Source organism: Heteronotia binoei, chromosome 3, assembly GCF_032191835.1.
Source record: "Heteronotia binoei isolate CCM8104 ecotype False Entrance Well chromosome 3, APGP_CSIRO_Hbin_v1, whole genome shotgun sequence".
Classification (NCBI taxonomy): domain Eukaryota; kingdom Metazoa; phylum Chordata; class Lepidosauria; order Squamata; family Gekkonidae; genus Heteronotia; species Heteronotia binoei.
In genome coordinates this window covers 92,668,066-92,691,012 of record NC_083225.1, presented here as the reverse complement: position 1 = coordinate 92,691,012, position 22,947 = coordinate 92,668,066, and the positions used below count along the sequence as shown (strand labels likewise).

The following is a 22,947-nucleotide window of genomic DNA, read 5'->3' as shown; positions in this document are numbered from 1 at the left end:
GTAAGGGTGGGTATCGCCCTAGTCAGCTAAAATGTGTCGCAGCAGCTTCCAGCCGAAGGCTGCATCTGCTGAGTCAAACACGTTCAGCTTGTAATGACGTACAAAGGTCAAAATCGAGGACCAAGTGGCTGCCGTGCACACTTCTACTGATGCATTCTTTGTCAAAAGCAGCATTGGTGGCTGCACTCCTGACCGAGTGAGCTGTAATGCCTTTAGAGATTGGTATATTGAAAGACTTGTATGCTTCCACAATGCATTAATGGATGGCCTCACTGATGGCTGATTTAGACATGTGTAAACCTAGGTTGGGATTAGAAATGTTGATGAATAGTGCTTCTGCTCTCCGAATGGACTCTGTCCGATGCAAATAAAACTTGAGAGCTCTCCTCACATCTAGAGTATGCCAGGCCCGCTCTTTGGGATGCTTAGGATTAGGACAGAAGGAGGGCAAGAAGACTTCCTGAGCCCTATGAAACCTTGAAGTCATCTTTGGCTAGAAGCTAGGGTCTGTACGCAAGATCAATTTGTCTCTGTGAAATATGCAAAGGTCCTTTTTAGCGGAGAAGGCACCTATTTCCGATACCCTTCTTGCTGAGGTCACTGCAACCAAAAAGATGGTTTTCATACAGAGCCACATTAGAGGCCCTGAGTGTAATGGTTCAAACAGTGAATTGGTTAAGGATGTGAGGACTGTATGTAGGCGCCAAGTTGGGAATCTGTGGACTTGGGGAGGACATTTTAAAGTAGCTCCTCTCAGGAACCTGCGGATATGAGGATGAGAAGTAGGACTCATCCCATCAACTTGATGGAGAACTGAAGCTAGTGCAGCTACCTTCCTTCTGAGGGTTGATGATTTTAAACCTGATTTTAAGCCATCTTGTAGGAATTGAAAGATCTTTTGAATGGAAGGCTGTAATGGGTCAACCCTTTTTTGCTTACACCATCTATGAAAAGCTTTCCACGAAGCATTATAAATCCTGTTGGTGGAAGCTTTCCTAGAAGCCATAAGCGTCTCTGTCACATCCTCAGAGTACCCAGACTTTAAGAACAAATTCCGCTCAACCTCCATACGGTCAGCCGTAGCCATTCTGGATGAGGATGCCAGGTCGGACCCAGGATCAACATGTCCGGAAGCATCGGGAGATGGAAGGGATCCAATATTGCCAGTTGTTGAATCAAGGAAAACCAGGGACGATGCTACCAGCAAGACCTCTGCCCTCTGCTGTATAATCTTTCTGAGGACCTTGGGTAGAATAGGGATCGGAGGAAATGCATACATCAGACCTGGTGGCCATTTGGACATCAGGGCATCTGTTCCCTCCGCCTGGTGGTGTAGAACCACGGTAATTGACAATTGAGAAGTGAGGCAAACAGATCCACATTGGGAAGACTGAAGTGTTGCTTCACTTGTTGAAATAGCAACTGGTGTCGAGACCATTCGCCCAACTGTATGTTCTGGTGACTGAACCAGTCTGCTCTGACATTGGAAATCCCTTTGACATGCTCCACCCAAATGGAAGCAAGATGGAACTCCACCCAGCGGAAGATCTTTTGGGCTTCTTTGCTCAACATGCATGACCTGGAACCCCCTTGATTGTTGAGGTAGGTTTTGGCTGCAATGTCGGTGCAGACCAGGACGTGTTATTTGAATAGAGACTCCTGAAAGTGTAGCAGTGCCAGACGTATGGCCTTGAGTTCCAAAGTGTTGATCGGAAGGCAGACATCCTCCCTTGACCATTGGCCTTGGATTGGTTTCTCGTCCAGAGTAGCTCCCCAGCCGGAGAGACTGGCATCAGAGAAGATTTGGCGCTCCTGTCTGATGTAATAAAGCTTCCCCTGACAACGTTTGGGATCCATGGTCCACCATGTCAGGCTGCTTCGGACCGTCAAAGGTACATTGAGGGCATCTCGTGCTTCGCCATTATCTGAAACTGATAAGGACACAGGAAGGATTGTAGTGCCTAGGTGTGAGTCTGGCCCCACTGGACTGCATCCAGATTTGATATCAAAACTTCCTTAAGCTTTGCTAGAGTCATAAGAGTGGAGGACTTGTTGCGTACGACCTCAGAAGCCAATTGCTTGGTCTTGTGAATTTTGTCATCTGGCAGAAATAGGGGATTCTGTGTGGTGTCAATGATCATTCCCAAATGTTCCAACCTCTACGTGGGTTGTAAATGGCCCTTGGACAAATTGACTAGAAACCCATGGTGAGTCAGGCACTGTAAGATCAACTGGATGTCCCCAATGGCTTTGTCCTGTGACGACGAACGAATCAACAGGTTGTCAAGGTAGGAATTAACATGGATCCCCTGCTGCCTGAGAAGAGCCACTAGATTCACAAGAACCTTTGTAAAAACCCTCGGGGTGGTGGCCAAACCAAAGGGGAGCACTCTGAACTCACCCACACAGAATCGCAGGAATCTTTGATGAGATGGTAGAATTGGAATGTGAAGACACGCTTCCATCAAAGCCAAGAATTCCTGAGGCTGCAAGGCTTCTGTAATGGTTTTGAGTGACTCCATCCAAAAGTGACATACTCTAATTTCCTTGTTCAGGAATTTCAGATCTAAGATGGCCCTCCAGTTCCCATTTTTCATGGGGACTGTGAAAAAGATGGAGACTCCCTGACATCTCTAAAGCTGAGGAACTGGTTCTACTGCGCCAATTTTGAGAAGGTGAGTTATGGCCTTGAAGGTGATGTCTCTCTTGGCTGGGTCCTTGCAAAGAGGTGACTGAAGAAAATGATCTTGAAGAACCTTTTCGAATTCCATTGCATAACCTTGAGAGACAACCTCTAAGGTCCAAGAGTCCATGTGGGAGTCCGCCCAGGTAGAGTGGAAGTGAAGCAAACGAGCCCCCACAAAGATGTTAGCTGAGTCATGCTTTATTGGACTTAATATCTCTGTCTTGCTTATAGGATCTCTCCAACTGAGAGCGTTGAAATTTGGAGTTGGGAAAGGATCTTTGGAATGTCTGCTTAAATTGTCCCCAAGTCAATTTCCAGGATTCCTGATGGGATCTGATGGAGTTATTGGAAGGACGAAAGTATTGAGACCTGAAACCTCACCTATCTGAACAACGGATATTCTTTTTGTCCTTAGTCTTGACCAAAATCTTCTCCAATGCATCCCCAAACAACTTCTATCCTTGGAAGGAATAGGAGATCACAATATGCTTGGAATGGATGTCTGCCGGCCATGCTTGCAGCCAGATGCCTCTTCTAGCCACTGCTGTGGAGGCCATTGCCCTAGACCAGAAGGTAAGAGTATCCAAAGATGCATCTGCAGAAAACTCAGCTGTCTTAAGCAGTCTGTTGGTGCCTTCTAGTACTCTCTTGTTAGCATCTGGGAGAAGCTGAATAAGTCTTCAGACCCATACAATAGTGGCTCTGGAGACTATGGAATTGGTGGCAGCAGCCTTAATAGCCATTGCAGTAGCCTCATGGTTGTGCTTCAGTGCCAGAACTATCTTTTTGACCAGATTATCATGGACTGATCTATGTCCATCCTCTGACAGGAGCCCATAGGATTGAAGTGCCGCCCTTCAGTCTACTAATCTACTAATGGCACTTGTAACATCTCTGTAGCAAAAGGAAGTAAAGCATACAGCTTCTTAACAAAGTTAGGAATCTGGTGATTAGAATTTGGTTTAGCCCATTCTGATTTTAGCTGCCTTTCAAAAAATTCAGGGAACGGGAAGACCTTATCAGAAGCACAATACTGTGGGGAAAACTCTGAATTTCCCATGGGTTTGTTCTTGGAGTTAGTGAGAGGACTAGTAAGATCCTCTTCAGACTGAGTATCACATATGTCTAGTACTGCCAAAGCCTTAACTAAAAGATCTCGGTAGTTTTCAGTCTTGAAAAAAGGTACAGAAGGCTCTGGCACACTAATATCTTCAGTCTCCTCATCAGAAATAAATTCGCCCTATCTCCTCCAGCTGGTTCAGATGGGGAATCATTTTCAGGGGAACCCCCTCTGTCCCGTCTCCCTCCCTGAGATAGTTTCCTAGCCGCTTTGGTAGGCCAGGTGCTGTCCCTGGATCCCTTAGATGAAGGGGACCTGGTGGAAGAACAGGAACAAGATGAAACAGCACCTCCCCCTCCCATATGGCAGGCATTTAAAATCTCAGCTCTAATAGTCTGCTTGAGATTTTCCATGAACTCTGGGCCCAGGGAATTGCCAGTGCTGGCTACCTTACCAGACCCATAGGGAGGAGGCTGATTTGCATGCTGAAGTGGAGCCGAATGATCTCCTGGTGGGAGGATGGCATCCAAGGGCCCCACAAACAGAATGAAGCCCCACCGTTCATCTGCACTGTTTAGCACCAAAATCGTCGCTCCAACATGGCCACTGCTCTCAGACGCTGAGAGGGAGTAGGAAGCGTCTGCCTCCGTCGAGGAAGATCAGTGTCTCTTCCTCCCATGCTTGTGCAGGTCGCCCATAAAAGGCACATTGCTGGCAGCCAGGACAAGCCTGGTGGTCATGTTGTCTCCAGGTGAGTTCTCTCCCATGGCCCCAGACTGGGCACTGGGGCTTGGATTGTCCATGAAGTTGTCTCGGGGGCAGGATGACATTGTTGCTCCTCTTCTGACCACGGCTATTTCCAGAGGCCAGTAAGCCGCCGTGACAAATATCCCCCTCAGGGGGGGAGGAAGGGAGGGGGAAGAGGAGGAGAAAATGAAGGTAAGAGAAATTTAAGGTATTAGAAGGAAAAGAAATGGAAATGGAAGAGGAATTAAGTGAATAAAAACTAATAATGATAACAGCCTATCCTAAACGCTGCTCTCCCTGTCAAGGCAGGAAAAGAACTGAGAAAGGGGAGTTTCCACACCACACAGGAAGAGGAAGTTTTGAATCCTGCCTCTCTGATTGGATGGTGGGAAACACCCAAGATGTCCTCTGCCTCTAAGGGAGAAAGCCTAGCAGGAACTCATTTGCATATTAGGCCACACCCCTTATTGTCAAACCTGACTATTTCAGTGTAAAATGGGTGAATGAATGTCAAACCCAGGCTCTGGTTTTCCTCCATTATTTACAACCCATCCTCCATGTCCTCCCTGCCATCTGGCTAAGAATGTTTATGTTACTGTGAATGGCCTGCTGTGTCTAAAGCGTATACTCCCCAACATTCCCAGGCCCGTTATCAACTCATGGGTTAGTGATAGAATGCTTTTGTAGAATAAATGAAAATTACTGCTGTACCCTTTGAACCTTAGATTTGAACAGAGCGCTATTTTGTAATGGTTTATGATACCCTATATAGCATCATGTAACCTCTGGTATCTCAGTCTTTCCAAGGACCATGTTCCTTGGGCACCTTCGAGTTCTTAAATAAACTAGTCTTTGAAACAAAACAAAGGACTTCATTATTGAGACTATCGGGGCTTGACACTGATACCAAGCCTGTCAGAACTGCGTTCCTGTGCATTCCTGCTAAAAAAAATAAAATAAAAGCCCTGAGAAGTAGTCACATAAACCAGCACAGTGTCACGTGGCCTTCTCTAATAGGTTCATCGTCTTGTTTGTTTTATGTTTGTATGACCTGCTTAAATTATCTTAGGACTTGCTCAGGTTTGTGAGATACATGGACTCATGAAGCTGCCTTATACTGAATCAGACTATTGGTTAAAGTCAGTACTGTCTACTCAGCATGGCAGTGGTTCTTCAGGGTCTCAGCCAGTGGTCTGTCATATCACCTGCTACATGAGCCTTTCCACTGGGAATCTGGAGATTGAACCTAAAACCTTGCATGCCAAGCAGATATTCTGTCACTGAGGCACAGCCCCTCCCCGTGTATATTGAATAATATTATAAATCACAGCTCTGTAGCATTCTTCCAATGCAAAGTGGTAACATAATGGTCTTCTTGAAGGCGACTGGCAAACAAGCATGTTTCCATTTCCCTCATCCCCTCCCTGGCAAGATGACTTAAAAATAAACCAGCAACAGAAAAGACCTATGATAGGACACGTAAAGAAGGATCCCTATATTTTCAGCCAAAAGCTGAATGCTGAGGATACAGTTCTGAAAAATATATGTCTGCTGTCTTAAAATCATTTTTTCCCTGTGCATTTAAGTACTGGAATGTGCAGATAGTTCTGCTTCCTGCATGGAGAATGCAAGATTCTCCATGCAGATAATTACAGGAAGACATCCATGCATTCAGTAGGCTTAGCATGCATTTGATGACAATTTCTATTATCTTCTGCTGCTACTTTGTTTTTGTTGGGGGGGACATTCTTGTACATTTAAAACATTAACAGGGTTTCAGTTCAATCCATCAACAGGTTTAACTGTGTAAAAAGAGTTTTGTTTTGCTTTTCCCAGAGTAGTGTAGTGGTTAAGCGTGTCAGACTACTAGCTGGGAGATCTGGGTTCTAATCCCCACTAGTGCCACAGAAGCTTGCTGGGTGACCTTGGGCCTAACCTATCTCACAGGCTTGTTGTAAGGATAAAATGAAGAAGAGGAAAATGGTATAAGTAGCTTTGGGTCCTCACTGGGAAGAAAAATTTAAAAAATGTATTTGTTCTTATCTATAAAGTACAAAAGCCAAAATATTAAAATAAACATTACTTAAACATTATATTATTGAATTTTTAAAAATGTATGTTTTAAAATTTCCCAAATAATTGAGAAACAAAATTTATCTCCATTGAAATGAGGCTGAAAAATTATTTTGCATTCTTATGGACCAAACTACACAATGGCATAGTGTTTTTCTAGGATGGTCTGGATTCCCCAACCTGACTTGCTCTCAGGCAGTCAAATAGCACCAGCAAATTCCCTACTGGTAACTCAAATGTATGGAGAGAGACTTTATTCAGATTTGGATTACAGGCAGGGCTGGTCTGGCCACTAGGCAAATTAGGCATTTGCCTAGGGCACCGGCAGGGTGGGGGCACCGAATTCAACCCTTCCCCTCTCCCCGTAGGCAAATGTCTGGGAAGGGATAGTGGAGCACTGCGCTTCCCAGACTCTTTAAAGGCCCCCCCCCCCGCTGATCAGCTGATTGGCAGGTAAAACAGTGCCAGAGGCTGGCAGCTCCTGTGTTGGCCCTCTGGCGCAATCATGATCATTGCTGGGGTGAGGGGGAAGCAGCAGTGGGAATGAGCGAGCTGCTGAAAGAGGGGCCGCCGCAGCCTCCTCCCTCCTTCCTTCCCCCGATCCAGGAAGGAAGGGGGGAGGAGGCAATGGCAGCGGCTCGCTCGTCCTTCCTGCTGCTGCTGCTGCCCGCTCAACCCTGCACTAATTGTGATCTCATTGGAGAGCCGGCATAGGAGCCACTGGTGGCATTTTATCTATCAATCAGCTGACCAGTGAGGGGGGGCCTTTAAAGAGCCCGGAAAGTGCGGCACTCCATCGCCCCTTCCAGGGCATTGAAATGGGGAGGGAGGGAGGAGGTGTCACGGGGGGGGGGGGAGAGAGAGAGAGAGAAGAAGAGAGAGAGAGAGGAAGTGGAAGTACAGCCAACTGCTGAGGGATGACGAAATGAAGACTATATTCAGGGGGACTGCACTGCTGTATTTTTATTTATTTATTTTAGGGAAGTCCCCAGGTATTTTCTGAGTTAGACTTGGCAACCCTAAGTAGTTTTATAAAATTAGTTTGACATTTCTTTTCTTTTTCAGATGCTGAGCTGTTTAGAACATATGTATCATGATTTAGGATTAGTGAAAGACTTTAACATCAACCCTATCATACTGAAACGGTGGCTGGTAAGACTTCCAGTAGATTCTGTATAGATTTTTAAAATGTATAATATTAAAAATCAGGCCCTCACAAAAATGTATGCTCAGATTTAGGTACTTGAAGTTAAACAATACCAAACAATCCCTGAAAATGTCCCAGACTATAACACAAGAGCCTTTTTTAAGTTTAAGAATTGCTGTCCGTACCCTACTGAAGTGAAAAGCATAAATAAGCACTTTTGATAACTGATGCACCTGCATGGCAGCACCTGGTACAAACAGCATCTGTATACATCTATCCCCACCAGTCCAAATTCTTCTGTCTCTTGCCTCATTGGTCATTCCATGCCTTACATCAGTTTACATCTGTTTTACTTTAAGATGTTTCTATTAAGCTTTGGTTTGCATCCCAGTTCCACCCAAGTGAACTGAATTCATGTGTCAGTTATGTTTCTTATTGAACAACTTTATAACGTCTAGATTAGACCATTTCTCTATATTTTCATATATATATATATATATATATATATATATATATATGATAAAAATAAAAACATGACTGGAAATAAAATGGAAGGAGTGCCATTAAAAAAATGATCTGAATGAGAGCAGAGAGTGGGGAGTGTTGGGAAACCAAGCCGGTCCTATTACTGCTCAACAGAAGCCAAGCAGTGCCTTTTGTTCCTTTTGCTATGACTATTGAGACCGATTTCCCACTAGCTCTGCTCTGCTCAAGAGCAGTTCTTGGAGAGCTCTCTCAGCCCCACCTGCATCACAGGGTGTCTGTTGTGAGAAGAGGAAGGGAAAGGAGTTTGTAAGCCTCTCTGAGACTCCTTTGGGTAGTGAAGGGTGGGGTATAAATCCAATTTCTTCTTCTTCTTCTTAAAAGTTTTGACAAACAGCACATATCCCACATATTCCAGAAACACTAAATCATGCCCCTTAGAATAGAGTTTACCTGCATCTTTAAAATACTGAAAAGGGGGGCAGGGAGAGTCAGCAAGGTATTGCACCCCCCCCCCCTTCTGATTCCATGTGTCCTCCTGACTATAGCCTCAGCTTCTCTAGCTGCTGACTGTATGGCTTTGCAAGTTGCAGTGGAAAATGGAGGCACAAATGACTTCTTGCTCTCCCAGGTACTGTGCAAAGGGGAAACTTACACATCTGTCCCTGAAGATGTGCAAATTCCTCCTTCCAAAGAAAGAAGAGCAATATGTGGAAGTATCAGACCATTGCTTCAACCATTCATCTTCAAGCTTGTAAAGCAGCTCCATCTTTCTCATTCCTGGTCAAACTGACCATACCCAAAGGGAGTTGTCACTGCAGCAAAAGGAACTATGAAATAGAGGGCAACAGCAAATCGATCATTAAAAGGAAGATTCTGTCTTTTAAAAAGTTTCCCACAGAACACAGGTAACTCACTAGCATAGCAATGAGCTTTAGAGATGTATGTGTTGGGATTTAGTACTGTCCTTATTTCCCTTATCAGTTTTTCCTCTTTGTTTTTTATAGCTGTGTATTCATGACAATTACAGAAACAATCCATTCCATAATTTTCGACATTGCTTCTGTGTCACCCAGATGATGTACAGCATGATCTCACTCTGCAGTCTCCAGGTGTGTCTTTCTCTGGCCACTTTAGCTCTCTCCATTTCAGCTGGTTTTACTATATAATGCATTTGTATTTATAAAGCATCATGAGGCTCGTGGATTTGCATTCATACCAAGTCAGACCATGGTCCATCTAACTCATTATTGTTTGCTCTGACTTCTGGAAGTGGCTCTCTGGAGTGTCAGGCAGAAAAGGATCTTTTCCAGCACCTGGGAGCCTTTAACTGGAGATGTCAGGGATTAAGCTTGGCACCTTCTGCATCCAAAGCATGTGCTCTGGCTGCCAGTATACTACCATTCATGAAATCTATGCCCTCTTGCTCACAAGAATTGTTTTTCCCAGCTGTGGTTGCTACTTTAACGTTGAAAGACATAATGTACAATCATTTTCCTTTATCCATGAAGTTAGGTGGAAGTATGTACTCCATACCGAAGTCAAGTAATTGGTTTATATTCAGTGAGAATCAGATGGTGAATTGAAATGAAAGGGAGTCAGTAATCTTGGCAAATTCAGGGACTCCTGATCAGGTCAACCAGCAATATGCAACTGACAGCTCATGAAAAACAGTAGGACCACAACGTTATTTTGTTTGCCCCCTGTTAACATCTTATTGATGGCCAGTTGACTCAAAATACCAAAGAGGGGGGAAATGTCTTGGCTGCCAACCAGCTGGTCCAAGTGCCTTATAGTAGCATTGTATACCATCAGTAATTTACTAGAAAATGGTGGGGAGGGGCTGTGGCTCAGTAGTAGAACATCTGCTGTGTATGTAGGAGGTCCCAGGTTTCATCCTCAGCTTATCCAGTTAAAAGGATGAGGTAGCAGATAATGTGAAAGACTCTACCTGGAACCCTGGAAAGTCACTGCCAGAGTACAGCATGATAGACCAATGGTTTGGCCTCTATGGCAACTTAATAGTTGAGGTGTGGCTATCTTTCAGTGGCAGAAGTCTCAGGCTCAGTTCCCAGAATTTCCAGGTAAAAGGACCAATTGAAAGTCCTCTGTAATGGGATGGCCTCTAGCAGTCAAAGGAGACCATACTAACCTTGAGAGACCAATACTTTAACTTATTATAAGGCAGCTTCATGTGTTCACACCCAGCGCATTTTTTGAGCAGGAATACACAGGAATGCACTGGCTGGTTTGGCCAGGGCTCTGGCTAAAAAAAAGGTCTCCAGCAGAGGGATGACACTAGGCAGCCACATGCTCCTAGACCATGCACTCCATCCTCTCTGCTGCCTCCAGTCTCCAATGGACTTGCAAAGAGAGTGGGAAATGCAGAGCCAGCCATGAGAGCCCCCTCCAGGAAGTAGCTGGCCTTGCTGCAGCCCTCTCCACAGTACATGGCTTTCTCTCCCCAGCCATGTTTGGGGAGGGGGAACAAGGTCTCTCACTGGGCTGTGTGAAAACACACATCCATGAAATGCAGCTGATGGCACTGTACTGTTCTATGTCAATATGCTGAAAGTAACTTACTGAATGGGGTGTGGCCTAATATGCAAATGAGTTCCTCCTGCCTTTTCCTACAAAAAAAAAGCCCTGTTCACAAATGCTGTAGAATGACTGCCCACAAACTGAAATATTTTTGCCTCTAAATAAATCTTTCCAATGTCAGGCAAAACCAACAACTTTCCCCCATTGTGCTGTTAATTGTACGTCAGAGATGTGCCTGAATAATTTGTTACTGCTACCCCATCCCCCTCCTCATTTTGAACTTTACCTGCAATACATGTAGATATTGTAAAATCTTATAAATGATTTTTCTCATTGTTTAAATGTGTTTTTGCTTTATTACAAAAGCTATATAGAAATTGAAAACTTGCATTTCTTTTCCTCCTGCTTAGGTAAAACTTTCCCAAATTGACATCTTAACGCTAATGACAGCATCAGTGTGTCATGATCTGGATCACCCAGGATACAACAACACGTAAGTATCCTCTTGGGCAAGAACAATTAGTCATATAGCATATATTTGAACAAATGCAAGGCAAAACATGGACTGTGATGCAGGACATTGAGTGTGGACATTCAACTAAATCCAACTGAAATTAACTGAGAGCACTGAAGTATTAACTTGATGATTATTTCATGGTTAATATCAAGACATTTAATGTGTGGATTTGGCTTTTTCTCACAGTGTATAACAGGCTTGGTCAAGTTACCTGGTAGTTGGCTGTTTAGCACTGCTGGTCCTTCTAGGACCTTCTAGGACCAGCTGTTTAAATCTTGAGGGAAAATTGTCTCCCAGGCTTAACAAGCACAGAGCCACATTACAGAGTGAATGGCTAGAGCAGGGATGTCGAACTTGTTTGTTATAAGGGCCAGATCTGACATAAATGAGACCTTGCTGGGCTAGGCCATGTTGGGTTGGGCTGGGCCATGTTGGCCCAGGCCGTGTGTGTACCTATTTAAGATTAGATAGCAGAGATATAAACTTTATAAAAGGACACAGACAAACGCAATTAAACTTTTTAAAAACCCCCCATAAAATATGCTTAAAATGTTAGCACTTGTTAGTTTTAAAGGTGCTTTCTTTGTATTTCTCCCATGGGATCCAGGGAACTGGGCAAAGAAAGCTCTGGTTCTTTCCTTTCTTTCCCAGGGCACCAGGAGGGAGAGGAATCTCAGCCAATAGAAGGAAGAGAGGCTTGACTCAGTAGCTCTGCTGTGTGATTGAGAGAGCCTGGAAAAACAAGCTGTGCCTCCTCCCCCTTCCTCCCCAAGGGAGAAATCTCAGCCAATGGAGAAAATAGAGGTTTTGCTCTGTAACTCCTGTGCAATTGAGCAAGTCTTGCAAAGCAAGCTGTGATGCAGAAGGAAGCAAGAAAGAGGGAGAAGGAACCAGATGGCAGTCAGTTGCTTGGGGGCCTGATAGAAGCCCTCCAGAGGCCCGATTTGGCTCCCAAACTGCATGTTTGACACCCCTGGGCTAGACCATGTGCTCCTTAAGATGTGAAGCAGATATACATGTTTATTTTACTGGATGTAGGCATGGTGGGAAGCCATTGCCAATTGTGGTTATGTAACAAATATATAATTAAAATTGTTTGTGTGAAAAGTTGAGGCACAGAGTTTGAAATCTGTGGCTTTCTTACCACAGATGTCTAGAATAAATAATACTAAATCCCTTTATGTTTGAATTTCTGCCTTTTAAAAACAGAGTTTTAAAAAAATACTTCACAAGGAATGTTCAAATATTCTGTCACAGAAATCCATTATAGCTAACTACAGCTCTGACCATAATTATATTCCTTTATATATTATAGATTATTTATAGTAAAAATCTTACAGTAAATAATATAAAGGCTTAGAACTAGAAGCAATAAAAAATAAATGGCATGGACAGGAATCAAGGAATGGCAGGAAGGAACATGCAAACACGCACACACATAAACAGCTGGGATTTTGTTTACTGCATTCACCACAGAGTTTCCATTACTGAATTCAGTTTAACAAGCAGGTTCACTTTTTGTGTAGGGAACTTGTGCAGTAAAACCAGTAAGCAAACCATACTTGTGTTTTCCATATATGTGTATCCTTTCTTTACACCCAGGAAACATTATTTAATTAGCAGTAATACTAGGTAGTATATTTTTAGTAAGACCCAGGTGTTAGTTGCCAGCCTCCAGGTGAGGCCTGGAGATCTTCCGCTTTTACAACTGATCTCCAGCTGACAAATACTAGCTCCCCTGGAGAAAACAGCTGCTTTTGAAGGGTGGACTCCATGGCATTGTACCATGCTGAGGCCACTCCCATCCCCAAATCCTGCCCTCTCCTGGATCCAACCTCAAAGTCTCCAAGTATTTTCCAACTCAGACCTGGCAACCCTTCCAGGTGCTGTGGTGGGGTGGGGAGGAATCTGTTACAAACCCACATGGACCTCACAATATGAAGAAATGTGACCTCTTGGGAATTGAGAGTGCTAATGCATTTTTTAAAAGTCCCTCTTTTTTAAATGTCAGGTACCAGATTAATGCCCAAACAGAGCTTGCTGTGCGCTACAATGACATTTCTCCACTTGAGAACCATCACTGTGCAGTGGCTTTCCAGATTCTTGCACAACCAGAATGCAACATTTTTTCCAATATCGATAAGGAACAGTTCAAACGGATAAGGCAGGTATGGATTGCAATCCAAAACACTGTGACGAAGTTCTTTTCCATGAACACTACACACTGTAAATTTCTGTATTTGATAGATTCCTCTGTTTAGTGAATATTTCTAGGGCTTAATTTGTGCTTGGGATTAATTGGGGTTAGCCCCTAAGCCTGTTTTGTTTAAATGTCTGTTTAACTTTGGGATATGTGAAGGAACAGTAAAACAAGAGTGTTTTCAAGCATATACAAATTTCCCCCACTAAGAAGGAATTACAGCCTGTCATAATTTGGTTTTAGAAGGAAGAACTTTCAAGTCTGGGTTGCTCTGGGAAGTCTTGAACATAAGCACCTCTCATTTCAGAAACAAAAGATTGGTTATTGTTGGAGAAAAGTGGCCAAACCTGATGAAGCAAGCATTCACAGACTATGGGCTCAGTTGTGTAAGAAACTGAACTTTTGAAAACCATATGTGACTTGAACTGATTGGCTGAGATCCCAGTGAGGTTATAATGCATTCCAGTTTTTCTCAGAGTTTTCTTTCCTCATAAAATGCTCCCACAGTAGCTTCGAAAGCTAGAGTCGAAAAAGAGGTATGGTGGAAAAGATGCTAAAAGAGAGAATGAGGCAAGGGAGATAACACATGTGCAAGGCAGAGATTCCATTTTAACTTTACAGTGTTTTTGTTTTGCACAGGGAATAATTACTTTAATCCTAGCAACAGACATGGCAAGACATGCTGAAATACTAGACTCCTTTAAGGAAATACTGGACAATTTTGACTATTCAAATGAAGAACATGTTACCCAGGTAAGACAATCTTGTGATGCTTCCAGGAGTGATTTGTTTGTCTCAAAAGAGTGATCTACGTGCATTGTGCATTATTTATAGAGGGAAGGTGAGACGTGTTTTCTAAATGAATAAATACATCTCTTCTTATCTTTGCCACCAGTTTCTCAGTGGATTGCACTGCCCATCTTTCTGACTCACAGATTTAGTTAGAATGGTCTGACTGATAAGCACCATACATTATAAAATGGCAAATTTTCCTTTTTCTTTGCACTATACTCAGGGTTGTGGGAGAGACTGATTTCCATTTTCATAAGAAAAGTGTTGTGTTTAAGATAAACTAAAGGCACTATCAGAAAAATATGTGAAGATAGGAGTGCCTTCAGATTGAAGGTCACAGTGGGAAGGAAGCTTCAAGCTGAGAATTTGCAGCTGAAGGCTAGGTACTGAATACAAAGCAATCCAGATGAAGGAATGAGCATTTCTCCTTCCACATCCTGTGTAACTATTGCCATACCCTTCTCTGGTCATGTTAATGGATTCTGCTGACATACCTGCCCTCCCCAGGCTCCATTGCCAAAATCTCCAGGGATTTCCAAACTCAAAGTTAGCAACCCTGGGTGGGTTATGGCCACAGAAAGGGCTTTTTCACTGGTGGCACCTTTCCTGTGGGATGCCTGGCCCCTTAAGTCTTGCCTGGCACCCACCCTACTCTCTGTTATGCATGAGGCCAAAATTACCCAGGCTTTTTGCTAAGGGAGTTGATCTTTTTAGTATAATTTTTGATCTTTTACAATATGCTGTTTTATAGTTTTACCATGTTGTACTTTGTAAGCCACCTGAAGCAAGTTCTCCAGAGAGATGGCATATAAGTTTTCTAAATACATAAATAATAGTTAAGGAAAATTTTATTAAATATAGTGACAGTTCTACAAATCTGTGAACTCTCAGGCAATACAGAAATCATACATGTCTAGTTTTAATAACACTTTTATAGCAGGCAGAAGAGTCTAAATTAGAAATAGGATATAGATTATAATACTTACTGTGAGCACAGCCTCCATTGTGCACATAGGCCTCACCTGTCCATAAGGAGTGTCCCATTCGCTTTAGAAGGAGCTGTTCACAGATCCAGGAGCACCATGTGTCAGCCAGAGCACACATGGAGTTCTAGATGAGGACACCTAAAATCACACCCACACACTATTGGACATTGCGATATAATTGAGCTATAGCAATAATTCAAGTCTGGGTTTTCTTGTGTACATAAGATGATCCAGGCACAAATGAATGCTATAGCACAGGGGTGGCCAATGGTAGCTCTCCAGATGTTTTTTTTGCCTACAACTCCCATCAGTCCCAGCCAGCATGACCAATGGCTGGGGCTGATGGGAGTTGTAGGCAAAAAAACATCTGGAGAGCTACCATTGGCCACCCCTGCTATAGCATAACAAAAGTGAAATATCCAACAATGTGTGGATGCAATGTAAGTACAAACTATATTGCACTGGGATCAATAGCAAGTGCCTCATTGCTTTATGTTGCTCAGGACTGGAGTTCTGTGTCACTATGATCCCAGTGTAAAATGGAAGAAACCATGTTTGATAAATGGTGCAGATAAGTATGGCACCTCTTTTTACCATGGTGCTTTCCTGGTTTCAGCTGAAGATGGTACTGATCAAATGCTGTGATATCTCCAATGAAGTACGCCCAATGGAAGTGGCTGAACCATGGGTAGACTGCTTATTAGAGGAGTATTTTATGCAGGTGAGAGTACATTTTACCTGCAATTGTTCTTCTTTCAGTATTATAACTAAAAGCCATCAGGTAACAATGTCTCTGTCCACCAAAGTTAAAGAAGCTTTCTCTGTAAAGTCAGGGAAGTGTGTCATTATGACAAGATTCACCAAATAAAAGTGGCTGTAATTGACTATAATTTATAACCTAAAAAGACTATCACACTTTAGAAATGCAAATGTCGCTAGATTGCCAATGTGTTCTAATAGGGCTGTTTTTGCAAGTAACTCAGCATATAAACAAGAGTGAAGCCCAAAAGAGCAAGAACTGTGACTGTAGAAAAAGTCAATTAAATGAGCAGCGATAAGTGGGTCAGGTTTGGATTATTTATATCTGCATAGATTGCTTTGAAACAGTCATGACTAAGACTAAAGACTGGAATTGTTCTTTTTGAAAAGAAAGAAAGAAAGAAAGAAAGTAAAAGAAAGCCCTCTGATCATTTCAAAAGGACAATCTCATTAGTCTTTAAAACACCTTATGGTCCCACAGTTATTACTGGATTTCCACTGGAGGTGGTTTCCTACAGGAATCAACACAAAAATTAAAGTGACAGCCAAATGGCCCTCCCACATGCTAATAAATGACTGTGTGTACAAGCTGGGGCAGCTGGCCAAATGTCAAACAAAGCTTATTTGTGATAGGAAGCACAAGTAGGCACTTCTGTAATTTCTTATGTGGGGAAAATGCATCAGCTGTATTCAGTGGACCAGACCAATTGAAAAAGGACAGCTCTCAATAAAGTGTTGAGGTGGCCTTCATTCATTTGACCCTGAACAGTGTTTTTTTCCTCCCAACTTGGACAAAAGAAAACAATTCCTAAGTAACTTTACCCAGCTCATCACTCCAGTGACTGAACATGGTCCATATTTGGAAATGATATCAATACTTGGAAATAAGAGACACATTAGACAAGACTCTGGGACTGCGTGATCATGTGTGTCTTTAACTGGTAAATAGCAGCTGTGTCCCCCAATTTGGAAAAGGACCACAGCAAAGGATGTGTTAAAAACCCCCATGCCATTTTCCAGACCAAAAAGACCCCCCAAAATATTCTTTGTGCATTTCGGGAAATACAGAGAGGCTGCTTCTATGTTGGCAGAAACAGGGCACACAGCAGGTTTGGAAGCCTATTTGATATACCCATGCAGGGAGTGGATTAAAATTTCCCCTCCCTCCACACTACAGCCCCAACCTGAATCAAGACATCCACTCCAAAAGAGACACTTTCTTCTGCATAAGCATGGTTAAGTGGTTAAATGCTGGCTGTCATCAAGGATTATTTGCATATACTTGAAACTTACATAGGCACCTCTTCATAGCTTCCCTTATCTAGTCATGGCACTATAATTGCCAGGTCAGCTGCCTGCAGAATAACTCGTGTATAGGGGAATTTTACAGTTGGCAATTGTTGACTTTTTTCTGATGAAAGGTTCACAGGGTGGCCATGTTGGTCTGTAGCTGAAGAGTGATTCTAGTCCATTAGCCCCTTAGAGATCAACAAAATTTTTGGTGTATAAGCTTTTGATAGTCAAAGTTTCCTTTGTCAGATACAGTATCTAATATAGGAAGCTGTTACTCTCAAAAGCTTATATCCTGAAAACCTTGCTGGTCTTTGCTGGACTCTTTCTGATGCAAGTTTGCTTTGGGAAAGAAGTAATAGAGAAAGGAAAGCAGAGCATGTAGGAGCACTGCAAGAAGGGACTGCATGAAGGAGGGGAATGTGTGGGGAAAGAAAATACATGCCAGGACTTTGAGTGTGCCATCATATGTTTTGGAAGTCCTTCTGCTAAACTTTAGTATGAGGGAATTCTCACTAGAGTGTTGTCATTCATTAGTGAGGAAAAGGTACTTCTTACTCGCTCAGGAGCACTTTCCTTTGTTTTTGCCTTCCATGTTCCAGGCTTGACCACTGGCATTGCCTGCTTAGCCCTGGCATGATTATAAATATCTGGAGGTTTTTTAAAAAAATGATGTCAGCTCTGGAACCCATACTCTTGCATAACTTTGTCCTAGGGTTGCTGAACTCTAGATGGAGTTTAGAGATATCCCAGAATTACAGCTGATCTCCAGACTACAGAGATCAGTTCTGCTGGAGAATACAGCTGCTTTGGAGGGAGGATTGATGGCATTGTATACTGCTGAGTTCCCTCCCCTACCCAAACTCCACCCTCCCCAAGCTCTACATCCAAATCTCCAAGAATTTCATAATTTAGAGTTGGCACCCTACTCTGACCCTCTTTGTCATGAACATTAGAATAACTATTCAAAATTAGCAACCTAATGTCTGTAATGTATACAGGCTGTAAAATCCCACTTTTCTAGATCTCCTGCTTTTATAACTGATCTCCAGCTGGCAGAGATCAGCTCCCCTTGAGAAAATTGCTAATTTGAAGGGTCGACTTTATAGCATTGTACCATGCTGAGGCCCCTTCCTTCCCCAAACCTCGCCCTCTCCCAAATCCACCCCCAAAGTCTCCAGGTATTTTCCAACACAGACTTGGCAAACCTACACTTTTCTTGTTGCTAAATCTGGGTTAACTTTGTACAGAATTACCATTTTCCCCATCCATAAGCCCCAAAATATGCACAGTCCTGTCCACCTTCTCCCAGACACCTTTCACTTTCTTTTGTATGATGGGGGGAGGGGCGATAGAGAGATGTTTGGAATGTCCTGTGATACAGGTTGCAATCCTAAGTGCATTTACTAGACAGTAAGTCCCATGGAAGTCTGACTATACATGCTTAGAATTGTACTGATAGTAATTGATAGGGGATTATTGTATTCACTACTCATTTGTGGAAGATTACCATAAGGAATTTACTGCCTGTCTTAGAGTGATCGGGAAAAGTCTGAAGGTCTTCCAGTGGCCCCTTTTATGGACCGAGACAAAGTGACCAAACCTACAGCACAGATTGGCTTCCTGAAGTTTGTCCTTATTCCAATGTTTGAAACCATAACAAAGGTAAACTATGAAATGGCAATGTTTAGTGTCTTAAATCAGTTAGATTAATTGATTCAAAACTTGTGGGTTGTCTCAAAAATGTCCCTGTTTAATTGGACAACACATTTAAAATATTAAGTTTTTAATGTAAGTATTTATAAAAATTGGATACTAACACAGAATAAACATTCCCATTTATTTCACACACAAGAGGGAACCGTTTGGCCTCTAAAATCAAAGAGAGTTAGCTTTTTCTTCAGAACTTCTGTTTTATTCATGTATACAGCTTTACAGCCAAATCATATCCATGGTTACTTGGAAAGCTGTGAATTATTTCAATGAAAGTTACAATCAAATACTCATAGTAGTGCAACTATAACTGACTGAATAATGTTAATGGATTAACATTCACAGGATTAGTCAGATGATGTAGTCAGATGATAGCCCCAATAAATTACTAATATTTCAATTAAAATTCAAAAAATACAGTCGTCTTTTAAAAGTTAGGTTTAATTTAGGCTGCAAAAACGAATACTGCCATACATCTATAATACCAGTTTGATTCATTTTTATCATGTAACTGTTTTAAACACAAACTCTTGAGAATAAATCAAGGTGGGTAGCCATGTTAGTATGTCTGTAGCAGTAGAAAAGAACAAAAGTCCAGTCAGGTCTGGCGCATCTGTAAGGCAGCATTAAGCAGCTGCCTATGAGTCAGGCCTTGAAGAGGGTGCTGGTTTCGGCTGTCCCACCTGTCCTTCCCTGGAGTCACAGGAAATACACTGCAAAGCAGCATGTCCTGTGCCCGAACCCTGGCTGGCAAAATGTGGCTCTGCCTCTCTCATCTGTGCTGGAAGCAAAGATGGGATGCGGAGCCTTGCTGGCTGGGCCACCACGCTCAGGCTCATGCACAGGTGCGGGGGGAATCTTGCCTGGGTTGCCGGCTTTGCGCCGGTACCCTAGTGTAGCCACTGAGTCCAGTAGCTCTTTAAAGGAAAAAAATGTGGCATGCTGGGTATGAGTTGTTTCTGAAGAGGTGAGCAGTGACTCACAAAAGCTCATACCCTGCTGCAAATTTTATTAGTCTTTAAGGTACTGCTGGACTCATGCTCTCTTCTTGAGAATAAAGTTTCACTGAGTTTTCTTGCTTTATTTTAGCTTTTTCCAGAGGTTGAAGAAGTGTTGCTTCAACCTCTGTGGGAATCCAGGGACCGCTATGAGCAGCTGAAACAAATAGATGACACTATGAAAGAGGTAAGAGGGGCTTCTTCAAGGATTCCTTCCTCAAAGACCTAAAAGCCTGTGTGCAAATCTCCATGCATAAACTGGGAAGAGACTTTATTCTTTCAAGGCAAATGAGACCTAAAAGGACATCATCATCATCATCATCATCATCATCATCATCATCATCATCATCATCATCATCATCATCATCATCATTATTATTATTATTATTATTATTATTATTATTATTATTTTAAAAAACCCTCAGCATCTGAAGAAATATTTAATCTCTGAATCCCCTGGATCATAAAACAGGAGGCCTGTGCTAGGTTAATCAGTGGTTGCTCTGGTGTGGTATTTTTACGGACAATGGACAGTCTTCCTCAGGTCTTTTTAGTCTGCTCCATTCCTTTCAGCCCAGGAAATGCCATATACAGGTACTGGTCAGCACCTTAATGATGGCAGATCCCCAGGTTTTCATTTCCTTTGCAACCAGGTTGTCAATAATAGGTTCTCTGGATCCATTTTGTCTCCTCTTCCATGCCCTTCTGTGTTCTCAATCTTCTGCTAAGATCCTGAAAGCCTCCTCTCCTTGTTTTTCCCCTTCTCCATTGATGCCATTCTGCCTAATCTTTCCAGCCAGCCTGCACTCACATTTCTCCGTGTCCTGTGGTAACACTGAATGTTACCTAGACTTTGGATACTATCTTCTTGTATGTGTTTGGCTTTCAAACCTGATCATTAATAATACCACTACCTGTCATGACATGCAAAAACCCAGCTCCTTAAAAATGATTAAATAAAAAGAGTTGAGAATCAGTGAGAGATGAGTCTGGAATTAATGGGAGGAAGTAGCAGTGCTAACAAGCACACCATGCATTTATAGCATTGTTATAAATTAATGCTGACAGATATGACAGCAAAGCTGGAGTATTTTACAAAATTTGTGGAGAGAAATTTATAAACTACATGGGCACATATGGGAGGATGTTCTTTACCAGGTAAGGCCAATTCACTTGCATCCTTTCCAATAACCTTGCTGTGCATGGCTGACAAGGTATTTTTAAAGGGTTTGTCAGAAGGGCTTTAAAAAAAATCTAACTGTGTCTCTCCCCCTACCCCCAATCTGTTTTCCAATCAAAGTGGGTGCTAAGGGGGAAAATGTGTGAGACAGTATATATAATCCATACAGTTTAGTCATGCTGAAAATGCACTGACAAGCTAGGTAATACCGAAAGAATCCTTTTTGTTGATGCGCACTGATGTGTGTGGGTGGCAGTGGTTCAAATCAACAAAGTCTTGGACTTTTCAGTCCTTGGGCTGGTTCAAATGAAAAGCTGCATTCCTGAGAATGAATGTTGTTGTGAATTGGAAAGGAGAGTAAGAGCTTATGGAAATACTCAAGCCTCCCTTGCAATAAATTCAAGAACACTGTATGTCGAAGAGGCTGCCCAATCCTATGCATGCTTACTTACTTCCAGTTAATTTTTATTTATTTGTTTGATTTGATGTATATCTCACCCTCTCCCTCAGGGCAGGCCACAAGTCAATTAGCACAAAAGAAATAGAATTATGCATTAACAAATAATAATTTTAGCAAATTAAATTAAAATAACATAAAAACTGAGTTATAACCAGATCAATACAAGATGGTAAGTACTTAGCACCTCCCGGAAGAAGCTAATTTGATGGTGGCTAATAATGATAATGATCCATTAATCACTTTGGGTAAGGCAAGTCACAATGAGCACAAATGTGTGAGCAGCAGAGGCTGAGGTGGATTAGATGTCCACCACCTCAGCCATAGGCCTGGCAGAACAGCTCCATTTTACAGGCCCTGCAGAACAGGCCCTGTAAATGTCCATAAGACTTCAGCCCTGTAAACAGGCCCTTAGATGTCCATAAGACTTCAGCCTTGGGTCCCTTTCATATGGGCACTTTGGCTTCTGAAGGTGAATGGATTTTTTAAAGGTTTCCATCCCTTAAGGATTAAACATTGTTTTCCCACAGTTTATGAAGCTTTAACCTGGGTTTTTCAGAACTCTTTTTGTTCCAATGGGTTTTTTTGGGCGGGGGGGGGGGCAGGTTGATGTACTTTATCCTTAATTTGTGTGAAACCTTTAAAAAAAACAATCTGCTTGCCTTCAGAAGCCAAACTGGATTGAAGCTACTTGAAAGGGACCTTAGGCTGCTTCCACAAGAGGACTGAAAAAGCCACCCCAGCTATGGAAGCCACAGCAAGTTGGGTGGAGGTTGGTGGGGACAGTGTCCTCATACCCTGGCCCATGCTGCTGTCACTGCCCCTAACACCCCTGCTCCTCTGTTGTGTCATTGCAGAAGAACTAATGCATAATCAAATGTACTAGACCTCCTTGTAGCCCATGTACCCCACTTTGCTCCTTCACTGCTGAGTAGAGTTGCCAAGTCCAATTCAAGAAATATCTGGGGACTTTGGGGGTGGGGCCAGGAGACTTTGGGGGTGGAGCCAGGAGAAATTGGGGGTGGAGCCAGGAACAAGGGTGTGACAAGCATAATTGAACTCCAAGGGAGTTCTGGCCATCACATTTAAAGGGACAGCACACCTTTTTAAATGTCTTCCTTCCATAGGAAATAATGAAGGATAGGGGCACCTTCTTTTGGGGCTCATAGAATTGGACCCCCTGGTCCAATCGTTTTGAAACTTGGGGGGTATTTTGGGGAGAAGCATTAGATACTATTCAGAAAATTTGGTGCCTCTAACTCAAAAAACAGCCCCCCAGAGCCCCCGAAACTTCCACATCAATTTCCCATTATACCCT

The 22,947-nt window shown here is 42.7% G+C and overlaps 1 protein-coding gene across 4 annotated transcripts in view; it reads left to right on the top strand.

The window, feature by feature from the left end:
- Nucleotides 1–22,947, top strand: part of PDE9A (phosphodiesterase 9A) — an 82,412-nt gene that overhangs the window by 57,381 nt on the left and 2,084 nt on the right. For all 4 annotated transcript variants that reach the window (XM_060234214.1, XM_060234213.1, XM_060234216.1 and 1 more), the window contains 8 exons: nucleotides 7,632–7,718; nucleotides 9,204–9,308; nucleotides 11,148–11,230; nucleotides 13,266–13,422; nucleotides 14,094–14,207; nucleotides 15,849–15,953; nucleotides 18,818–18,946; nucleotides 20,084–20,179. In XM_060234214.1, the coding sequence (XP_060090197.1) occupies nucleotides 7,632–7,718; nucleotides 9,204–9,308; nucleotides 11,148–11,230; nucleotides 13,266–13,422; nucleotides 14,094–14,207; nucleotides 15,849–15,953; nucleotides 18,818–18,946; nucleotides 20,084–20,179 (876 nt within the window). The remainder of the gene's footprint in view (nucleotides 1–7,631; nucleotides 7,719–9,203; nucleotides 9,309–11,147; nucleotides 11,231–13,265; nucleotides 13,423–14,093; nucleotides 14,208–15,848; nucleotides 15,954–18,817; nucleotides 18,947–20,083; nucleotides 20,180–22,947) is intronic.